General features: G+C 34.1%; 2 protein-coding genes across 2 annotated transcripts; one reads left to right on the top strand and one right to left on the bottom strand.

Moving 5' to 3' along the window:
• The first annotated feature begins 12,683 nt into the window (after positions 1-12,683).
• Positions 12,684-14,659, top strand: LOC118038194 (squamosa promoter-binding-like protein 4). Its single transcript, XM_035044514.2, has 2 exons — positions 12,684-13,195; positions 14,174-14,659. Exons 1-2 carry the CDS (start codon positions 12,699-12,701, stop codon positions 14,409-14,411), a joined length of 735 nt encoding a protein of 244 aa, XP_034900405.2. The 5' UTR covers positions 12,684-12,698; the 3' UTR covers positions 14,412-14,659.
• A 6,123-nt stretch (positions 14,660-20,782) lies between these two features.
• On the bottom strand, positions 20,783-23,862 carry LOC118038195 (probable protein phosphatase 2C 39). Its single transcript, XM_035044515.2, has 5 exons — positions 23,675-23,862; positions 22,619-22,864; positions 22,051-22,327; positions 21,367-21,521; positions 20,783-21,260 (listed from the first exon to the last, which is right to left on the bottom strand). Exons 1-5 carry the CDS (start codon positions 23,705-23,707, stop codon positions 21,123-21,125), a joined length of 849 nt encoding a protein of 282 aa, XP_034900406.1. The 5' UTR covers positions 23,708-23,862; the 3' UTR covers positions 20,783-21,122.
• Between the last annotated feature and the right edge of the window lie 320 nt (positions 23,863-24,182).

The following is a 24,182-nucleotide window of genomic DNA, read 5'->3' as shown; positions in this document are numbered from 1 at the left end:
GGAGGAATAGATGATTCAAGTAAAAGAGTTTTTACCACATCAAGAAGGTGACAAGTTTTCCTTTTAGCAACACCATTTTTTTGTGGTATAGAAGGACAAGAATGTTGAGAGATGATCCCTTTGCTTTAATGAAAGGCATGGAACTCATTAGACATGAATTCACTGCTAGAATTAGAGCGCAAGACCTTGATACAGGCAGAGAATTGAGTCTCAAGAAGTGCAAGAAAGCATTTAAAGACTGAGAAAACTTGGGTCTTAACTAGGAGGAAGTAAACCCAAGTGAAGCAATTAAAGTCATCAATGAAAGTAACAAAATACTTGTAATGCGTATGAGAAACAACAGGTGCAATACCCCAAACATCATTATGAATAATGTCAAAACATTATGAGGCACGAGATGCATGATGAGGAAAAGGTAGAACTTTACTTTTGCCAAGTTACGATGTAGGGTCCCAGATCATGGAAATGCAGATTGCAGGAAGAGAAAAGCTTGAATACATTATGGGCAAAACACAGCCACCACAGGAAAATGATGTTTCTTATTCAAGATGGCATGCAGAAAACCAAAAAGTTAAAGGATGGCTGCTAATGTGTATGTCACTAGACATCATGAAAAGATACATCCGGGTGCGCACCACATGAGAAATATGGAATGCCTTGTCTAAAGCCTTCTATGATGGATCAGACGAATCACAACTTTTTGCACTTAACCAGAGAGCCTTCTCCATAAAGCAGATAGGTCGACCACTATCAACATATTATGGTGATCTGATGGAAATCTTTCAAGAACTTGATCATCGTGACAGAACTTAAAATGAAAGACCCGGATGATATTATCACTTACAGAAGATCTGTTGAAAGATTACGGGTATATATTTTCTTGAATGAATTGTGTCATAACCCATTTTTTGACCATTTTAGTTTTATTTTTTTTATTATTTTATTTATTGAAAAGGATAAAATTTTTTTGATGAAAAAATAATAATGACGATGAAAAAACAAGTGAAATGAAATAAATGAAGAATGAATTAAATTTTGGGTTAAGGGCAACATGATTGGAAGTTTTGGGGTTTAATTAAACTTGGAATTAATCTAATTAAGTTTGGAATTAATTTGTTTAATGAAATTAAGGGTTTAATTGAAGAATTGATAAATTTTTAGACTTAATTAAGCTTGGAATTAATTTAATTCATCCAATCAAGGGTTTAATTGGAAAATTAATAAGTTTTGAGACTTAATTGGACTTGGATTTAATTAAATTAATTAAAGCAAGGACTTAATTGAAGAAATATTAAAGTTTGGGGTCCAAATTGCAAGGATTAAAGTCCAAGGATTAATTTGTAAAAAGCGCCGAAATATAGGGGTCCAATTACAATTTAACTAGGGGTTTAATTACAAAACTTTCCAAAATTCAAAGTCCAAAATGAAAGTTGCATTTCCAGTTGTGAACGACGTCGTTTCTAAAATCAAACGCTCCACCTTCTTCGTCGCTCAAGACCGTTTCAGCAGCAGTAACTGCAGATCGTGGGACGCATGGACGAACGTGGCTCACCCCCAAAATAATTACCACGTTCTCTGGCTTTATAAAAGCCAGAGAAAAAGAACAGGCGCGAAGGAGGGGTTGGAACAATGAACCGATGAGAAGAAAATTGAAGTAAAACCCAGAGGAAAACGCACTGGACAGGAAGACAGAACCAAGGGGGCAGAGAGACAGGAAGAGAGATAGGAAGAGAGAATAGAGGAATAAAAGGGAACAAAAAGAAGAGACAAGAAAAAAGGGCCACGAACCAGGGGAGAATAGGCAGAACCGAAAAGCCATTGGAGACCAGAGTAGCACCGCGAGCTTCATTAGACTTCACCAAACGTCTCCCTCATAGCTCATGAGCAAGGCCAACAGTTGCTGATTCCATTGAGTGTAGCAACAACAGTTCTTCCATAGTTGGGCCATTTCACATTAGCAGCAATGATTTCTGCACCGTGAGCAGCAGCGGAAGATCTTCATCCCCAGCAGCTTCCTCCATTTCAAGCAGCTCCTCGCCACGGTTAGTCTCCACCCCAACACCAGATACTCCAAGATCAGCCACCGTGGGTAGTGTTGCCACCAGTCACCTCACACAGCATCGTGAACTCCAACAGCAAGGCAACTGTCAGCAGCCTTGCAACAACCAGCATCTCCCTTCTGCACCGTGAGCTTCAATCACTCCACCAGCATCACTAGTTCCATCGTGACTAGCATCACCAGCAGCTTATCTCAGCAAATCAGTAGCTCATTAGGGTGGCGACTGATTTTTGAAGAGAGGCTGAAGCGTTCCTCAGCAACTCTTCAGTTCCCAGGAACCTAGACAGGGAGGAGAAGAACCCCCATCTCTTTTGTTCAGACCTCCATCACCATCGACCATCGCCTTTCATCTTCCAATAAATAGCGTAAGCAGCAGCACAGGAAGGGAGGACTAGAGAAGACGCAGAACAATAGAAACAGAGGGGGGAAACAGTAGCAGTCGGGCAAGCCTCCATCACCATCGACATCGACATCGTCTTCGCCTTTACCCCGCAGCTGCGCCACCCCAGCAACTCTTCCTCACCGTGACATCCAGCAGTCTTACCTTGAAGCAGCCGTCTCCCTCAGCCTTGCCAGGTAAGTTCTTCAGCTTTCCTTCTTTTGGTAAATTAATTACCTGTTACTGTTGCATGCATGCGTGAGTGATTCACGCATGCACGCAACAGTGGCAGCCGGGTCACTGGTTTGGACCAGTGACCCGAACCTTTTTTTTGACCATGCAACAGCCCCAAAAACATTAAAAAAAAAAAAGTAGAAAAAAATAAAAAAATAAAAAGTGTGTATGCATGAATAAAAATAATGTAAATTTATTGGTTTATTCATTGACGCCAGAGTCGGGAATAAAAATACCGGTTTAAATTTATATTATTTTTATTCGTTGTATTTTATTTTATTTAGCTAGAAAAATAAAAAAATATTTGCATGCGTAAAAATAAATTTATTTTTATTTATTTATTCAGTAGCGTTAGAGTAAGGAATAAAAATATTAATCTAATTTTTTTTGTAGCTACGAATTTTTACCAACGCCAGAGTTGGAATTATTTGAGCTCGAATATTCACTAGCGCCAGAGTCAGGAATATTATAAACAAATCATCATAGCATAAACTAATAAACATTTAGCAATTTAAGACAAAACCAACAATGTAGTCTGCCTTAGACAGAATGTTTAAGGGGTGATAATATCTTCCCTTTTACGTAACCAATCTCGAGCCATAGAATCTCTGTTGACCAGTTAGGGTCCTAGCGACCATAATACTAGGTGGCGACTCCTCAAATAAGACTTTTTTCCCTAAAAGAACCGGATGCCAGAAATCTGTTCTTTTTCCATAATAATTCAATAGAATTATTATTTTTTAGGGCCGCCGCAATGTCGGGTGCAACAAATTGGATGCAGAATTTGAACAAATCCAAGGGGAAATTCTTAGAAAAGATCCGATACTGGATCTTGAAGAAGCTCATGCTTATGTATGTCGTGATGCTGTTCGCGGAGCTACTTTGAACAATGAAGCTGGACATACTGAATCATCTGCAATGATGGCATGACGAGGTAAGCCAAGAATCTACCGATCAAATGGCCCTACTATTGAAAAGAATTGGACATCAGAAACTCAAAACAGCAGCTATGAAATTGGAAAGGCAAAGTCAGAATATGTCTGTCCATACTGTGGTGAAACTAGACATACAAAGATGAAATGCTATGAACTAATTGGGTATCCAGAATGGTGGGATCCTGCTAAAGCACCTCGTAAACGAAATTCAAAATCAAATACTCATGCTTTAGTTGCAGTGGCAGAACATCCTTCAAACAAAACAAAGACCAGTCTCACGACTAAGGAAGAATTTATGGCAGAACATCAACATCGAAAAGAAGGAAAACATCCTTCAACATTCATAGAGGAAGAATCTGGTAAAGTCTTTCATACATCCATTCTTAGCAGTAGAAATGAATGGATAATTGATTCCGGAGCTACTGATCATATGACCTTTGACAAGTTGTGGCTTTAATCTTTTAAACCATCAGAACAATATATTATATCATCAGCAAATGGTACCTCATCGTCTGTTAATGGGGAAGGGCTGTCATCCTCACTGAAAATATAAGTCTTGACACCGTATTAGTTGTTCCAACTCTTAATTATAATTTACTGTCAGTAGCTCAAATAACTCTTGCTTTGCAATGCATTGTTATTTTTTGGCCTAACCTTTGTGTTTTCAAGGATATTCAAACTCGAAAGACAATTGGTTATGGTACTAGAAGGGGAAAGCTCTATTATTTGGATTTAGCACCAGCAAGCTGTCACCAGTTAGCTCAAGCATTCTCCATGAATAAATCTGCTGCAAATATTGAATCTGCTGCAACCTCTGAAATTTGGTTATGGCATAAACGTTTAGGTCACTCATCCTTTGGATATTTGAAGAAATTAATGTCGAAACTCTTTGTTCAGCTAACAAACATAGAGTTTAAATGTGATGTATGTGAATTAGCTAAAAGCCATCAGGTTCCATTTCAAAACAGCATGAATAAGAGCCCAACACCGTTCATGGTGGTACATTCAGATGTATGGGGTCCAGCAAATACCTGCTCTCTTAATGGTAAACGATGGTTTATTTCCTTTATTGATGATCACACACGTATGACATGGATTTGCCTAATGAAATGCAAAAGTGAAGTAAGTTCATTATTCAAACAATTTCATAACATGGTAGCCACACAATATAGTTCTACAATACAGGTTCTTTGTAGCGAAAACGGTGGAGAATTCGTTAATCAGGAGTTGAAACAATATTTGATTAATCATGGGATTGTTCACCAAACCACTTGCCCTTACACCCCTCAACAAAATGGGGTTGCAGAACGTAAGAATCGTCAGCTTCTTGAAGTTGTTCGAGCCTCTTTATTTGAAGCTCATATGTCAACTAAATATTGGGGTGAAGCTATCACAGCAGCAACATATCTTGTCAATCGGATACCCTCAAGCACATTAGGATTTCAGACCCCACTGAATGTTCTTCATAAAACAATATGTTCTCCTGCTGTGTCACATTTGCAACTAAGAGTTTTTGGATGTACAACGTTTGTTCATCTTTACAAACCATTAAGGAATAAGCTGGAACCACGAGCACTCAAGTGTGTATTTGTTGGTTATGCCCAACATCAGAAAGGGTATCGCTGCTATCATCCACCAAGTAAGAAACTCTACACCATATTTGATGTTGTATTTCATGAAAATAGAATGTATTACTCTCCCTTTGAATCCTCAAGTCAGGAGCACAACAAGGGTAACTGGCAAACATGTTATGATGACCTATATATTACAAGAGATAAGCATCCTAGTAATGTATCTTCACATACCATGCAAGATGCATTAGATGGAAATAGTGAAAAATATATAGGAGCAGAACAACAACAAACTATTGACAATGAAGAAAATCGAATAGAGGTACTACAACAAGAAACTCAGGTACCTCAGCTACCAACTTCCCCACTACAATTGGATCCTGAACTTGAATCCATAACTGAACCTCAAGTAAGTTTTGAAACTTAAATCAAAGTTTTACCTCACAGAACCACGAGAGGAAAACCCAAAACTTCGTATGAACCACTTCTTACCTCTAATCCTCATTATCCTATGAGTAATTATGTGTCCTATCATAGATTATCAAAGGAAAATGAAACTTTTATGAATCAAATATCTGCTATATCTATTCCTAACAGTGTGCAGGAAGCCATAACAGATTTAAGATGGAAAGAGGCCATAAATGAAGAAATGAGATCCCTTCAAAAAAATTACACATGGGAAGTAGAACTTCCTGCAGGAAAGGTACTAGTTAGATGTCGGTGGGTGTTTACCATTAAACATAAGGCAAATGGCACTATTGAAAGGTTTAAAGCAAGGCTTGTCATCAAAGGGTACACTCAAACTTATGAGATTGATTATATGGAAACATTTGTACAGGTGGCCAAGATAAATACTGTTCGTATCCTACTATCTTTGACCGTGAACCTTGACTGGTCCCTATATCAACTTGATGTAAAAAATGTCTTTTTGCATGGGGATCTCCAAGAAGAAGTATATATGGAATTACCTCCTAGATGCATTATGCAAGTCAAAGGAAGCACAAAGGTATGCAGGTTAAAGAAATCCCTATACGGGTTAAAACAATCTCTGAGAGCATGGTTCGGAAGGTTCACTAATTTCATGAAATCCATTGGATACAAGCAAAGTAACTCAGACCATACGTTATTCCTGAAAATAAAAAAGGGGGAAGTCACAGCTCTAATCATATACGTGGATGATATGATAGTAACCGGAAATAATCCTGAAGAGCAGAAAACTTTGCAGACTCGTCTTGCCCAAGAATTTGAAATGAAATCTCTAGGTCACTTAAAATACTTTCTTGGTATTGAAGTATCAAGATCGAAAGAAGGAATTTTTTTTGTCACAACGAAAGTACGCCTTAGATTTGTTAAAAGAAACAGGTATGACAGCTTATAGTCCTGTCAGCACTCCTATAGAAGAAAACCTGAAACTAAGTATACATCCACAACAAATCCACACTAATAAAGAACGATATCAAGACTAGTGGGAAGATTAATGTATCTTGCACATACCAGACCTGATTTAGCTTATGCTTTAAGTGTAATCAGTCAGTTTATGCACTCCCCTAGTGAAGAACATATGCAAGTTGTCACTCGTATCTTGCGTTACTTGAAATCATCTCCAGGTAAAGGAATTCTATTTAAAAAGGGAGACAACTTGAAGATTGATGGATATACCGATACTGATTGGGCAGGCTCAATACAAGATCGAAGATCTACATCGGGATACTTCACATTTGTGGGTGGAAACTTAGTCACCTGGCGAAGTAAGAAACAAGAAGTAGTGACTAGATCCTCAGCTGAAGCTGAATATAGGGGAATGGCCAAAGCAATATGTGAATTACTATGGATAAAAAATTTAATGCAGGAATTACAGGTTGAACAAGCAAGTCCGATGAGGTTGTATTGTGATATCAAGGCGGCATGCGACATTGCTCATAACGCTGTCCAACATGATAGAACTAAACATGTTGAAGTTGATAGACATTTTATCAAGGAAAAATTGGAAGAAAAGATTATTGAAGTTCCTCATGTTCGATCTCAAGATCAACTTGTAGATGTATTGATGAAGGCAGTATCCAGCCAAATCTTTCATACCAGTCTCGACAAATTGAGCATGACTGATATCTATGCACCAATTTGAGAGGGGGTGTTAAATATTATATTAGTTTCACCTTACTATTATATATATATATATATATATATATATATATATATATATATATTTATATCAGTTAGAAATTAGTTTGTAACAGACCGTAATTATAGGAGTCTTTCCATAATAGTTTTACTGCCTACTGCTATATAAAGGCAGATGTATTGATGAATTGTTAACTTGTAATCGATATACAAATATTATGAATAAAATTCGTAGAGTAAAACTCATTTTATCAATAGGCAATTAAGCAAAACTAGAGGCATTAGTGGAGGCATTATAAACAGTACCCTACTTCTGTTTAGGTCAAATGGGACAAGTAAAGATGATATGACCTTATTTATTATAGTAGTTACAGAACTTCTTAGGACAATCCCGAGCAATATAACCAAAAACTTTACAACTAAAGCACTGGACAACACGCATGTCTCTACCCTAATTCCTCCTTTGTGCTGCATAAGCCACAAAAATAGGTGCATTAACATTAGCCTGATGTTCATGGCAATCTGAGCGATAATACACTGCTCCTCACAAAGGAGTTCACTCAAACAGGTATCCAGAGATGGTATATGATGATGATTTATCAAATTAGAACGTGTATTTTCAAAATCAAAATGAAGCTTCATCAAGAATTGATCTCTCTTGCTTGTGTCATGCACAGCTTGAACAATAGATAAAGTTGTAATGGGAACATTATAAACAATATTTAAATAATCAGCCCAAATATTTTGAAAACTAGAAAAATATTCCTCAATGGAGAGACTTCCCTATGTGAAATTAGCCATCTTATACTCTAATTGAAAACGCCGAGTTGTGTTGCCTTGATTGTAAACTTTATTAAGATAATTCCACATGGTGGCGGCAATTGTATAAGGCCTCAAATTGAGAATAAGATGAGGCTCAACTAAGCTAATAATCCAAGTCATAACTTGAGCATCCTTGATTACCCATTTAGACAAAGCCTCGACCTCTCGAGGTGCGGGAGTACTCCCATCAATATGACCCCATAATTCTTTGCCTTTGACAAATAATTTAAATTAAAACTTCCAAGCAAAATAGTTTATACCTGTAAACCGAATATAAAATGATTCAACTTTATTGTATGACATGATGATGCAGTGGGGGAAAATAATGACATGCGAGAATAACAATAGAGGTGCTGAAAGGAAGTAACTCACCAGAATGCTGAACAGATGGTGTTGAAAAGTGATACCCAAACCAAAAACAATATGCGTCGAAACAATACAACTGAACCATAGAAAAAAATACAGAAATCCAAAATCCATTAAAATAAGAACAGAACCCAAAAACATAGAAGTTAAATATGATTTATATTAATCTAGTAATTTGTTCTTGATACAATGTCAAAGAACTAATTTAATTCAAAAACTGAAACTATCAGGTATGCTTTTAAAATATAATTTATATTATTTTCTAACAAATAATTCTATTACTAAAGCTGAAATAGTTTCGAATCATGAACTCAGGCACTCTGACTAGAATTCTATCTTCACAACAGATAGTGCCCTAATTTTGTCGAGTTGCATTGTTGAAAAAAAAAACATCAGACTCGGAATCTGATACGCTCTTGCTTTGGCCATTAAATTGCCGAAACAAATTCCAAAGTGAAAAGGATTGGTAAAATGTGACTCAGAGCAACTCCAGGACAAAGCCATTGAAAGCATTTTCCAGGGCAAGCAAAAAGGACCTGGAAAAGATGATAGGCAATCCACATAATCCAGCACTTCACTCATCATTTCCTATAAATCCATTTCGAAGGGTAATCAGAAAGAATCGAAGAAGATGATAGGTAATGTAGATAGGGAATATAGATCACTTATCATCACCAATATTATAGCACAATTTACATACGCCATACATGATTTTTGTGTTCCGGAACCAGTTGACAATTGGCCTTATTTTTTACATATATTTTTAGATATTTTGATGTATTTATATCAAAAATAAATTTTTTAAAAATAAAAATATTATTTAAATATATTTTCAAGTAAAAAACAGTTTAAAAATTAATCTCTACCACAACATTAAACACTACCGCAAGACTCGAAAGATCTCCGTCTTGTCAAACAGCTGTTTGGTTCTCTTTATAGACAAGAATTGTTCTTCTCCAAAGCAAAGTCATGATCCATTCATTTGTATTCTGTTTTTTTTTTCCCTTCATCAACGATCTGATCTTCGTGATTCCCTGCTCAGATAAATTAGAGAATATGGAAGGAATATAGGACCAATATCCAACTCCGATATTGAGAGTAACGGGCACTTTATGGAAGTCAAAATCATAAGCAAAGGCCATTTCCTTTTATGTGTTATCATAAAAGGTAAAGAAAAGAAAAGAGAGACGCGGAAGAGTGGAGGGGTGAAAGGTCGGTAGATATAGGAACATGGAATCACACTTGTGGGTGGATATGGATTGTGATATTTGAGAGTTTATTTTTGCTATACCATGTATTTGCTTAGGAAGTAATTTTTTTTTTAAGTGGTTTTTTTTAAAAGTAAATTCTGGAAAAATAAATTATTTTCTGATGTTTAGTAGTATCATGAAAAATAAGTTGGAAAACATTATCCAATATTTGATTATATTATGAAAAATAAGCAGAAAAATAACTTATTAATGTTTTTTTTTTTAATTTATTAAAATAATGAATAACAAATTTTATAGATTAAAAAGTTGAATGAGAATGGAAATTGAAAAAAAAAATTCATAAATCATCTCAAATAAAATAAATAATAAACAAAAATAATAGATATCAAATCTAACAGATAAAAAAATTAAAAGATGATTAAATTAAAATTAAAATAATTACAATTTCATAAATTATTTTAAATAAAATAAGTGACAATCAAAAGAATGAGGACCAAATTTAATAAATAAAAAATTTCAATTAAAAAAATGATAAGAGAAAAAGTAAATAAAAATCATAAAAATAAGAATAAAAGTTAATATAAAAATCAAATTAAATTAAATTTTAAGAGATGAATTTAAAGAAAAAAATATTCAAACGAAATATATAGCAATTAAAAGTTTGAGAGCCAAATTTAGCATAATCAACAAATAATATAATATTTTAAAATTTTCATAACTTCTGAAAAGTCTTTTCCACCCAAAATAAAAGAAAAACACTTTTCTAGAAATCGAGCCCAATTTTCTTTTGACATGAAAGTGTTTTCCGTTGACCGGAAAGTGTTTTTTTTTTTTTTTTACTAATTTTTTTAATAGCAAACAAACACAAACAAATTTAAAAAATGATTTTTCAAAAAACAAACGCAACCTTAAACTAGTTGGTTCTTTGTGCCTGTTAATGTTGTGCCTATTAATGCTGTTTATTTTCAGGGTTTTGTTGATTGGGATTTTGAGCAAGTAAAATTTGATACTTTTAAACCTTTTATTTAAATATCTAGAATCCCAAAAACTAGAAATTTTTTTTATTTATTTCACATAATAATCATATGAAGATGGTTAGCATAAATTTCATTAAGATCGTACTCCACTGCAAGTAATTGGCAGTGGCAGTGGAGTACGATCTTTTCGTTTACATAATTTGAACTCGAGACCTATCCTTTCACCACCTACAAGAACACTACTATGCTGCTCACCCATGCTAAATATATGTTAATATCTGTGATTCCATCCGCCATTTTCCTTGCAGATTACAGAAAATCAAGATGTTCAAGAAGATTGGTTGTAGGGATGCTTAATTCTTGATGATTTGACCACCATACTCTTGGCTTATCATTAACCATGCCTTTCACATACTATGAGCCTTCAAAACTGAGCTCAACTTGGAGTTCCTCTGTGACAGGTAACAGCCAATCACGTATAAGATATGTGCAGGAATAGGGAGGATGCTTGTAAGCAAAGGTTCCTTTTCACTGCTACAAAACCAGTCCAGCCCTTAACCTTGTACTCCTAGATGTACAAACACAAGCTTTACTCAAATTCTAAAGAGCTATATATAACGCCTTGTATGATTTCAGCTGTCTCTCTGTTTTTCATAGACATTTGCTAAAGTTTTCCGTCTGTGCTTGGTACAAGAGCCACGTGAAAACTTGTGTTGGGTCATGTCACCACTGAGGTTTTGCCTTCCCAGCTATCGTGGCTTGTACATTGAGTCAAGGCCACTGAGCCATGTCCCGAACTTTATAGCACAAAAGACCCATAGACTCAACGCAATCATCTTAAATATTGAATTAATCAATCTGCACATGGACCTGTAAGTCTTGCATCAGGTAAAAAAGACACGAGGAGAAAAGATAAGAGGAATAAAGCTTTGCATGAGCAAAAGACTCGAAATCTATTAGTCCATTTCAACAAAAAAGAAGCATAGGGTACTCTGCTACAGTACATTGCTTGTCCAGCCAAGAGGAGCAGAATATTGTGTGAGCATTGATTCTGTACCATTACATTAAAGGGTGCACTAAAATTTGACATGTCCTTCTCATGCCTCTGCCATGGATGTAATCTTTTCACTAACATCGCTTGCTCGAGTGCAACTCAGTGCCTCTCTTGCTCACTTCAGTACCAGAAAACTCGCTTTGTTGCATACCATTAATGTCAAGATAAAGCGTGAAGAAAGCATTCCGGGAAAATGGTGATAAAACACAGAAAGTAATGGTTCAAGGGGCCCTTTGTTGAGGATAATTCAGTACGTCTGTGTTTTGATTTCTTCAGCAGGAAAATCAAGTGATCAAATCTGTGCATTATGTTCGAAAACTATATCCTTCCAGCCGTCCCCTGTTCTAAATTTGATAACAGTCGATTTGACTCGAAATCACCCAACTTTTTTCTTCCTTCTTCATTGACAAAACCATCAATCCTGATTCCTACTTAACTCTTTCATGTCTAGAAAAAAAAGGTTGAAGATTAACCTGAACACGTCAAGTGATTCATTTGACATAAAATGCACCTGCTATGTTACCAAAACTTCATGCTTAAACCAAACTGTTTACTAACTCACAGACTTACTCTGCGAATGCCCTTTCTAAACAATGATTGCATAGGTGTGTTAATATCATTTAATTTCGTTTTCACATCTAGGGAAGCAATAATAATCGAGCGTCAACCACACACATGTAGTGTCAAATGAAAATATCCACCGGTAACAGCCACCACCACAATCTTTATATTTACCGACAGATTTTTCTATTGGTATTTATATTATTATTTTGTTGGTAATTAATTTATCAACGAAATCACCAACATAAATATTCTCTTAATATTTTTGTTTGTGTTTATCAATTTTATAATAGGAAGCAATTAAGCATAAAATTTATCTGTGATAGGAAATCACAACAAGCAAACTCCACACTCTAATCATTCATTCATTGTCAACTGACACCATACATGAAAAAAAAACACAAGAATATGTTGCTTGTGGTCCTCCCTACTTTTTTCACCTTTTACTTTACACTCTCTCCTACAGACCTTCATTTTAGTACTTCAAAAGCCACTCCTCACCTTGCTAGCTATCACACAATACCTCAATTGTGTGATATCCTCCCTAAAATAATGGCCGCTAGGACTCTTGAAGGGAAGCATAGCAGTTTGAAAGAAAAAATGATCAACAAAGATGATTTCCTGATTGAGGATGAGTTGGATGATGACATGGAAGAATATGAGAGTGGCGGCGGTGTTGGTTTAGCCGATGATGAAAAGAAGAAAGGAGCTGGTGTTATGCATGGGAAGAGAGGGACCGGTAGTGGCGGAGCGTCTCCACCATCCTGCCAAGTGGAGAAGTGTGGAGCTAATTTAACTGATGCTAAGAGGTACCACAGGAGACACAAAGTTTGCGAGGTTCATGCAAAGTCACTAGCTGTGGTTGTTGCCGGCCTCAGGCAGAGGTTTTGTCAGCAATGCAGCAGGTATTTCTGTTTCATGCGTTTTTGTTTAGCTATCTTTCTATCAGTAGGACGTATTTTCTTTTAATAGTATGGATACATAGCATGCGACTTGAAATTAATTAAAGGGGTTTTGAGGAGAAATATGCTATGTTCAAACACAAAATTTCTTTTCCCTTGTGCAGCTTCTTCATAAGAAAATAGTGGTTTGTAACATTACTGGCCTGAAAGAAACTTGTTTGAGTTTTGAAGTAGGGCGTAGTTATCTGAATTAGCCAATGTAAGCTCAACGTGAAGAAGATTGCCTAACCCATGCAATTGACTGAAGCTAAAACTCAGTAAAGTGTTAGAATTACAAGTTCCAAATACTCTGGAGACTCATCCTTATACAATCTCAACCCTTTTCACTTGCTAGTAGAGCTCAAAAACAAAAGGAAGAGTGGGATTTATTTAGTATCGTTTGAACGGTAAAATTTCTGCAGCCTTCTTTGGTTGGATGACAAATATTGGATTTTCATCAGGATTCCCCAAAAGAAGGTTTGACAGAGTTAGGGTACATGAATGTAGGTTGTGAATATAATGGTTCAAGTGTTGTGATACAATTTACTTCAACAGTATGAAAAGAAATGGTGCTAATTGGGCTTGAAAGTTTCTAACTCAAGACAAGTTTCTGCTGGTCACGAACACAAAATCAGCTGACTCATTAATCTGATCAAAATTGATGTTCCTAACATCATGGAATGTCAGAAAATTAATGGAGAGGCTGTTTCCGCTTAAGAGATTGTGTTAGATATATGAGCTTTTGCCAAGTAATATGTGTTTTCCCTTTCCATGCATTTTCCCACGTAATGATACTTTCGACAAGAGGTGTTCTTACCAAAATTTACTTGAAAGTCAATTTCAGCTCATTGTGGCTTCTCTCTGCTCATCTTCCAGTGACTTGCCATGTATACGGTTCTGTTTAAGTTGATTTCACCATTATATAATTATGAGCCTCTGCAGGTTCCACGAGCTAGCGGAGTTTGATGAAACAAAGAGGAGCTGCCGTAGGCGTTTGGCAGGGCACAATGAGAGGCGCCGGAAAAGCACAGCTGAGTCTTATGGAGAAGGCTCAAACCGCAAAGGCGTCAATGCTCCATTGAAAGAGAGCCCGTGCAGGCAAGCTGATGAAAGAGGAAGATTTCAGATAAACATCCCACCCCAAGGAAGTTCCTCTTACAAGCGATCCCAGATCAGATAAAGACAAAACCAGCGGCATGCTCCCTCTCTTCTGTCAAGTAACAACTTAATTCTACGCATGTTTGGGACCGTATAAGATCGACCACTACAGGGGATCGTATGTTCTTGGTGTACTTTAGTATCTACTTGCTGTAATGTTGTTTGACAGAGGCTGTATTATGTGGGTTAGGCCTCAAATGGTGTTCAATGTTCTACCAGCATTGGCTTGGTGGAATCTTATAGCTATCCTATAAAGAATAATATTCACTATGTTCTTGCCGAACTGCAAAAGAACCTCGTTGGGTTCATCTTACTAAGAAAACAACGTTGCTGAGGATAGGTGTACCAAAGAGCTGCTTCCTGCGTCTAACCCAACTTTTACGGTGCTTGTAAACCTAGATTTCTAGCTGGTTCTATCCTACCAGTATCCTATGATTCAAGACCACGTACTATTCCCTATCCAAAAAGCATGATTATAAATTGTTAAGATGTTCTTAGATTAAATTCAATTAAAGTTCAAATATATCAAAATCTAAGCTCAAAAAAATATTTATACAGAAGCACATAAATTGCAAATGATGAATCACACATCAAAGTGTGTGTGTGTAGCATCAAGAAATTTATTTTTATTTTTCTATTTGTTACATGTGTTTTAGGGAAAATAAAAACTCGCCACAAGTTGATGCGGTTCAACAATAAAGCTGTGTTTGTTTTTTGAAAAATGATTTCTAGAAAATCATTTTTCAAATTTTTTTATGTTTGTTTGCCATTGAAAAAATTGATCAATGAAAAACACTTTCTAGTCAAAGAAAAATTTGACTTGGTTTCCAAAAAAGTGTTTTTCTGAAAAAACTTGGGTGGAAAACACTTTCCGGAAGTTGTGAAAAATTTAGAAATATAATACTATTTGTTGATTATATCAAATTTGGTCCTCAAATTTTGATTGCTATATATATTTTGTTTTGAATATTTATTTTTCAATTTCAACTCTTAAAATTTAATTTTTATATTAACCTTGGTTCTCATTTTTATAATTATTATTTGCTTTTCCCTTATCATTTTTTTATTAAAATTTTTTATCTATCAAATTTGGTCCTCATTCTTTTAATTGTTACTTATTTTATTTGAAATAATTTATGAAATGTTAATTATTATTATTTTAATTTCTTCATCTTTCATTTTTATTTTTATTTTTTAGATTTGATCTCTATTATTTTGATTATTATTTATTTTATTTGAGATAATTTATGAAATTATATTTTTTTTCAATTTCATTCTCATTCAACTTTTTAATTTGTAAGATTTGTTCCTCATTACTTTAATAAACTTAAAAAAATAAAACATTAATAAGTTATTTTCTAGTTCATTTTCCATGACATAACCAAACACTAGAAAGTGTTTTCCAACTTATTTTCCATCACACTACTAAATATCAAAAAATAATTCACTTTCCCGGAATTCACTTTCCAAAAAGAAACTACTTTCTAGCAAACAAACATGACCTAAATTAAAAAGGATAAAAGGAATAAGGGAAGAGAAGACACTTAAAGAGAGGAGAAGAAAAGCAGTGTCTCATACAAAAGTTTATTTTTTTAATTAATTATCAAAACTGTTAATGTCATAGAAAAATATATCTAAATAGTCTAAAGCAAACCCTAATCAAAACATTACCAACAGTTGAGCTAACAACCCAAGTAAATAAAATAAAACTCAAAATAGAATAAAACAAAGTCTAATAACAAAAGGGTGATGAGTTGAGCTATCATCCATTGTCTATGTTCATGTGTGTGTGTGACCTGTGATACGAGTCCAGTGTCCTCACCAACTCTTTCAAGGTTGATAAACCTGACCTATCAAGTGTAGCTTTTGACAACTCTGATAGTGCTCTCAAAGATCATAATCAACACGCTGCAATGTATATCTAGTGATCCAAGTACAATTCAAATCAGGTCACCCAACCCAACAAAATAGAAATCATTGAATCTCATTATCCCTTGTTAAAACATGTTCATCCAAATAGCGTCAATATGTTGCTTTTATGTAGATGAAAACGGTAACAAGAGTCGTATGAGATGAGTTATTGTCTCTTATATTCAACAAGATTCTCTATATTAAAAATATAGCTAATACCAAAGTCAATGATAGATCAATGACTTACGCATTTGATCCAACCTCAATAATATTTTGAATAGTCCAACTTTACATGCCATCAATTTTTTATTGGTTTTAAAAGGATACATTTCAAGTCTAATCCATATCATGACATAATCTCTAACATTAAATACATTGTGACACTCATATAAGCTTGAAGTCTATATTGAACATTACTTGCTTAAATTTATTTTGTGATCTCAATATGCAAACCATGAATTTCATATAAAAAAGACTTAACTAACTTAGATTTCTTAGTGTAAAAAAGACATGGAAAGAGGGTCTGCAAGATTTCTATGTTTACTGTGAACAACTTTAAATGAACTCATACCTATAGAACTATTAAACGAGATAATATAGGAAAACCAAGTTGTAGGGAGAACTAGATCACAATTTCTATTATAGTCACTCATCAGACATCTCAAAAGATTAACTAAGCTTCAATCAATCATCCTAGTTTAAATACCAGAGAATTTCAATTTGGTAATTCTAAAAATATTTCATATATCGTACATCCTTATCTAAGACTATAGTTTTAGATTTCATCAAAATAGAGTTTAGCAACTCAAGAGGCATCTATGACATTGGTATAGGGAATGAAGTGGGTCATTTTAGAAAACAATCAACAATAAAAAATATGGAATCATGCTTCTTTAAGGTAAATGAAAGCTTAAGCACAAAATTCATACTTGTATCTTGCTAAGGACGGTCAAACACGGGAAGAGGAGTGTAAATACTGATGTTTTGTTTTCTATGCTTGGCTAACTAAAATGTCAAAATTAACCAATCAATTGGCGACATCCTTGATGCACGAGCTTTTTATAAAAATAAATATTTTTCTCATTTGTTTTTATTTCTTATTTAGTTTTAAAATTTTATTTTTTCTTATTGCTTTTCTAGTTTTTTCTATTAAAAGGAATTTTTTTTATTTTTCTATTCAATATTATTAGGGTTTCCTAGTTTTTTCTATATAAAAAAGTTGCAGTAGTCTTTTGACAAGTGGATTAACATGAATAAAAATTAAATATTTTAGACATATATCCATAATTATAATATTCTTAATTTTTAAAAAATTTGACTTATAACCAAAAAAAAATGCAAAAAAATACCCACTCTTTGGTGTAAACAAAAAGACCAAATCACATAAATTAGAATTTCAAGGATTAAGTGAATTCAATTGCAAAAACTATTTTAATTTTTTTGAAAAAAAAACTACGTTATTTTGACTTGTATTCTTCAAGCAAATTACTTTAGACACCGGGATGAAATCACATTAATTAAAGTTAATAATTTTTTTTTAAAAAAAAACTTGTATTGTTTGGGAAGCTACATCTTAATTTTTTAAGAAAAAAAAAAGTAACCTCATTATAGTTTAGCAACAATGTATCTGCATTTTGTTTTACTATGTTTACTAGTTTTGTTGTCAAAGCTCCACTACGGATACGGACTTGAGGTGTCAATAAATTCTTTTAAGCATATTTTTTTAAAAAAAATAATAGGTATGAATTCATAACATATCAAGTTGACTTGATCAAAATCTGATCTGATAAAAACAATTTAAGACAATGTTGTTCAAGCTTTTTAAAACAATTAAGCACGGATATTATTTGAACATAAAAAAGATGTTCAGGCCATGAAAAACTCTTTGACAATGTCATTAAACATGATCTAGTAAGTTGACCTTAAAACTTCTTGACCCAACTCCTTGTCTAATAAAGCTTTAAATAAATTGTGTGAGAGTTTAACCAATGTTACCCAGTCAACTTATCATGTTTGAAATTAACCTAGATGAATAGTAAAAACATAGTTTGACTATCAAAAAAAATTCAAATTGACATTCTTTTAACATTGAGATGGAGACATATTGGATCGACCCTGATCAATTCAAGTTAACATGTAAAATTCATGACTTGGATCATGGACATGATCATAATGAACTAATACGGTGGAACCTTTCATTTCTTTCCTTTTCCTTTTGTTTATGTCTCCTTGACTGAGCCATCATCTGACTCGATAGGATGAAGTCAAGATTGAATTAAAAAATTATTAGAGAATCAAAGACTAAATTGAATGAAGATAGTAAAGAATTTCTAGTGCACCAGCGTATGAGGAAGGCCGCCACATTAGGGAGGCCTGCATGGCTACATTCAAGCTCTAATGTGGTTTTGTTAACTTATTTTTCTCTGCTTTATTTTTCTCTTTCCTCTCCTTAATTCATAGTAAAGAGTTTCATTTTTTTGCTCCAGATTGACCAGTTGACTGATTGATGTTGGTCGACCGATTGGTCTAAACCAGTTGGCTTGTGATAGTAGTCGACCGGTTGGTCATCTTCGTCGACCGGCTGACCATCAATAGAGTTTTATTGGGTATGTTAGGTTTGATCAGTTTGGGTTAAGTTCAGGATCGATCGGGTGAATCAATTTGGTTTTATATTTATGTTTTGGTTTTTAAGTTTAGAGTTTTTAATCTTTAATGTTACTTTACTTCTAGTTTGTTTTTTTAGTGTTTTCGTATCCGTTATAGGTTTTGTTGATGTTTCTCATAATGATCTTTAGTAGTCTTCAGTACTACAATCGTTTATCTTTTTCTTTTGTTTTCTAGGTGAGTGTGATAATCTTTAATATGCATCTAATATAAATAAATATGTATATTGATTATAAGATAAGTACAAGTAGTTAATTTCTTGAATATTTATATATGTTGCTTTATTTTCTAAGTATTCACTTGTTCTTGAATTTACACTCGTATTCTGTTGAACTAAATTCTATTTGATATGATATACATTACTTTGATAATTATGCGAGTATCTATTATGTTCTAATATCGATATATTTATCAGTAACTTTATGCTAATAGAGAATAGTTAGTCTATGTGCATATAATATTTTGTATACCTAGCTAGTGAGAGAGTAGCCAGCCTGTAGCGACTGATCCTTACATGGTGGTCATTTTCGGGTGTCATCTGGTCATCTTTAGGAGTCATATGATCTCTGATATATATTCTACTACTTTATGTTATGTTCTTAGTCTGTATATTTTATATAAAGATATGTACAACTTGCAAACTATTAATATATAAGATGTATGTTAAATATTATTCCCTTACTGAATTGGTTGAACTCATCTCTTTATTTTTTTAATATTATTTCAGATTCTTAGTTTCTGTTAGCATGTAAACTTTATTGAGTGTTATTGCTTCTTTAGTTTTAGTCAATCTACCTTATTTGTTCTACAAGGCTTTCCTTTTAATTTTTTATTCAATATCTTAGACACTTTACTATTACACTATTTTAATTAAGTTTAGATTTTGACAATGTAATAAATATTATATATTGTATGTTTTGCTTTATTTGATGATAAGAATATTTTAGGTGTTCTTTGTTTTTATTAGTTTTGAAGAATATAATATTTTAAAGGATACTGAAACGTAATAAAATCTTTATATAATTTATTTTATGATATGTATTAACCAAAACTAATATAAACTAAAAATATATAAACTAAAAACATAATAAATTATCGACAAAACATCTACTGGTAGTAGTAGTGGCAATATTTTTGTTATTGTAAGAACATCAATGTTACATCAACTTTGTTATCGTTGTAAAAGTTTTTAAGACTCTAAGCCCTAGATTAATTAGTTATTAATTATCAAACCTTTATTATTATAAAATAAATTGATAATTAATCCTATTTCTTGTAAGGTTATAAAAAAATCATTATTTTTTTACAATAGTAATTAATTTTGATATTATTTTTTACATATAAATGAAGGTCAAAATCATTATATATCATTTTCTTGTTAAGTTGCATGAAAAATCTAAAAAATAATCATTCTACAACCTCAAAACACGTCTCTACAAACTCGCTTCCACACACACATGAATCCCAAAAGACTAATATTTTTTTCGAGAATACATGGACACAGATTTTTGAATTACATGGCCTGAATGGAGCTCATCAGAGTTTTCTCTCTCCTTCCTTCTCCCTCACCGGTTCTCTCTCTCTCTCTCTCTCTCTCCCCATCTAGGGACCGGCATGTATTACAAAAGAAGGGCAAGAACCATTCAAGAAAAACTTGGAAACCTAAGGACCAAAGCGAATATGTTTTCAAAAAATCAAATTTAAGAAAGGATGTGGTTAACGATATCGTTTGGCCCTGATGAACAATATAACATAATGTCGAATCCACAGTGCAACCGAGTCTGTTCTACAATATATCTACAGTAAAACACCACCCTCTTATGACTTCTTTTGTCAATAATAATATAATAATTTGGTAGCAAGGTAACATTAGACACAGTAGTTGGGGCAACCCCTCCTTTGAGGGCTAAGGCTGACATCAAAGAGACGGTTCGCCAAACCATTCAAACATCCCTACTCCCTTGAACTATATATATTATAGGCACAATGATACCAAGCAGGTCTACTTCATTCTACTTGCAACAGAACACGATAACCAGCTACTAGTGTAGCAGAAAACATGCATGATAGTTATTAATGTACCAGGGCTAATTACAGCATTACACACCTCTGAGAGTTTCTTATCAAACATGAGCAAGAGGAGGAATCCGGAGTGAGGTCACTGAAATTTCACGACCACACAGGAAATGTCGTCTGAACTCTTCCTATTAAGTGCTTCTTCAGTAAGCCGCTTTGCTGCAGACAGCGCATCCTTTATGTTCTTGATAGCGTCCACTGCTTCTTGGTTGGACATCACCTGGCGTCATATTGAGGAACGGATTTTAGTCGATAAAAAGGGCAAACAAATAATTTATCCTTCCAACAAAGATTAGAGGTAGAAAAAGGTTCCAAGTAAAAGAAACCTTCCACAACCCGTCACTTGCTAAGATAATACAATCTGTATCATCATCAATCATCTCCATTGCAAAATCTGGTTCTGAACTCAGATGGTCCTTCAAACTCTTGTCACCAAATGCCCTTGCCACTGCCAACTGTCCATCAACACGAGCGACATCCCCTGAATTCATAAAGTTGGAAAGTTAATATTAATAGTGACAGACTATTGAAACATCTCTATAACGAGGAGAGATAGTCTAAAGGTATTGATATTGGAACAAAGAAGAATCACATGGCTGATCATAGTGCAGCAGATTGCATACTCACAATGGCTGTCTGAAACCAGATGAAAATGAAGAGGAATAAGTGCAAACTTAGTTAATAGAAAAGTGCAGTTCCATCAGTTTAAAAAGATAACCCATGTCTATTCATCAACAGGTCACGGGACACCAAATCAGTGCAATAACTTGGTGCAAATTCTATCATTTAAAGCATCCACTTGCCCTGTGAAAGAGTGCACAGTATGCAATCCATTTTCAAAATTCCAGCATGCACTTGCAAGCCTCAAAACCTAAAGGCATTAAAAGCCGTAATGTCCTAACAATCTAATTTCCAATGCTCCATTTCTCACAACACAATCATAATCATATTTATGTAGAGTCCATACATTGTAGAACAACATAGTTCTTGAAACTCAGCAAAGCTCTTACCTGGAAAGTTTGACACAAAGCCACCTCTGTTCTCGATTTCCTCCCTTTCCATGCTTGGCTCATGATCAACTGAGAGTTGTTTAGCAACACCATTCTTGCAGATAACAGCTCGTGAGTCACCTACATTTGCTACTACCAGCTTCTGACAGTTAATTAGTATAGCCGTGACAGCCGTTGAACCTCCTTTACCCAAATCACCAGCTTTCTCCAAAATTGTAGTATCAGTCAAACAATATGCTCTCCTCATAGCATTTTTTGGCTGTGTCCAAAAGTCTGGCTGCATGGAGGAAATATTCAAACAAGAAATAGACATTTATTTTCATCAAATCCAGCCAGTACAGAAAACTACAAGCAGAACGGACAGTCTAAGAAGGGGAAATAGCAAGCATATTTAGTCCATCATAAAAGTTGAAATATCAATTCTCAGCTCCACTTAAAAATGAGAGGCCATTAAGCAACCAACCCCAGAATCCTATTCCATAACCATAGTAAAAAATTTAAACCCACAAAGTAGCTTGCAAAATGATGCTTCAATACTGACGTACAATACAAAGAAAGAATGCCTTACCTCCTTTAAGATATTGTCAAACAAATGAGACCGCAAATAATCAGGAATAACATGGCTGAGATGACCATCAAATATTGCAAATAAACCAAGTTCATTGTCATCGACTTCCTTAAATTGAGCAACAACATAATCTTCCATGTCATGATGTGATTTCCCCTTTACTAAGTGAAAGCCATGTGTTATGCGCTTTGAAATCTTACTCTTGCCCTTTCCAGAATCTGGAGAAGAACCTAATCCAACCTTTTCCTGCAATATGTGCATTCAAACTTGTAGGTAACTCACACGGGTAGTAATCCATTGAAAAATGCGTGTAATCAATGTCAAAGAGCTGAACAAACCACAAAAAAATATTAATTAAAAATACTTCCATAGTTGTGTAATTATAATTGTTTGAAACAAAAGAGTCTTACAATTCTTCTTCGAACGTGATGCCTTCCTCCAAACAGAAATTATAGCAACTTGTTTAAAGATAGCAGTTGTAAATTAAAATAATAACTGCCATGTTCTTGGTTCCTTCCGACTAAAACACATTGTAAGATCCCATCTCATTGACATTATATCTCAGCACGCACTACACATTGATATTACATAATTTGTTCAACAATTCCTTATCTCTGAATGCAAATTGTGATTGTTAATGTCAAAATACTTTAATTTCGTATGATCATGAAAGTTCCCAATCCTCAATAAATTAGCTACTGTAACAAATAATTAGCAACTGGCTTTAATGATGTTAAGAGTACACCCATAAAATCCAGAACTGGAATGATGTTAAGACTTATTATGAACACAGAATAAGCATTATCTCTAACCCCATCTGATCCATATCACTCCAAACAAATAAATCAAAAAAATCATGTCTTTAATTATAAATCAAAAAAGCACATTTATGAAGTCTCCAAACACATGTAGACCAAGCAAGAAAAAACTCATGAATTCAAAGCCATAAACAAAAGAAAAAACAGGGAAAGCAGTAGACTCATATATAATGGTTGATATTTTGAAGATCTCAAATCAATAACTTGTTCACTACAAAGGATATACATCCATACATACCTTCATCTTGTGTAGGATTTCTTTGCCAATCATGGCTAGCTGCTAGTGTACGCAGGTGGAGATAATATATAGGAGGGGAAGATAATTGTGATTTAGAAAATCAAGAAAGCAAGAGAAAATAGAGAGAGAGAGAGAGAGAGAGATTAAGGCGAGTGTTGATGAGGATCCAGCAACTGTTGACGACGGTACTTTCACTTCCCAGTTTTATTGTCCGCGTTTCTTGCATTTACTTGTGACGTGGTCTTCGCGCCACTTGACTGTTCCCTCTCTCTTTATTTTCTTTTCCTACTGGTAATAAAATTATTAACGGTGTGCTTAGTAACGCAAAAAATTGAATTTTTTTTTTATTTGAAATTAATTTTTTTTATTTTTAAATTATTTTTATATATTAATATTACAAATACTTTTAAAAAAATAAAAATATATTATTTAAATATATTTCTAAATAAAAAAAACTTTAAACTATACCAACTATCTCCATCTTATGCACACCACAAACTTCGTCCGC

This window comes from Populus alba, chromosome 1, assembly GCF_005239225.2.
Source record: "Populus alba chromosome 1, ASM523922v2, whole genome shotgun sequence".
Classification (NCBI taxonomy): domain Eukaryota; kingdom Viridiplantae; phylum Streptophyta; class Magnoliopsida; order Malpighiales; family Salicaceae; genus Populus; species Populus alba.
The sequence above is the reverse complement of the archived record's forward strand: the minus strand, read 5'-3'. Positions and strand labels throughout refer to the sequence as shown.

Bases quoted from the DNA above. Each gene is read 5' to 3' on its own strand.
- LOC118038194 (XM_035044514.2), top strand. From the start codon at position 12,699: ATGTTGCTTGTGGTCCTCCCTACTTTTTTCACCTTTTACTTTACACTC. The intron at 13,196-14,173 runs GTATTTCTGTTT...GAGCCTCTGCAG, and splicing joins TTTTGTCAGCAATGCAGCAG to GTTCCACGAGCTAGCGGAGT.
- LOC118038195 (XM_035044515.2), bottom strand. From the start codon at position 23,707: ATGATTGGCAAAGAAATCCTACACAAGATGAAG. The intron at 22,865-23,674 runs GTATGTATGGAT...CACATATTGCAG, and splicing joins AAATCCTACACAAGATGAAG to GAAAAGGTTGGATTAGGTTC. The intron at 21,522-22,050 runs GTAAGAGCTTTG...TTATGAATTCAG, and splicing joins CTTTGTGTCAAACTTTCCAG to GGGATGTCGCTCGTGTTGAT.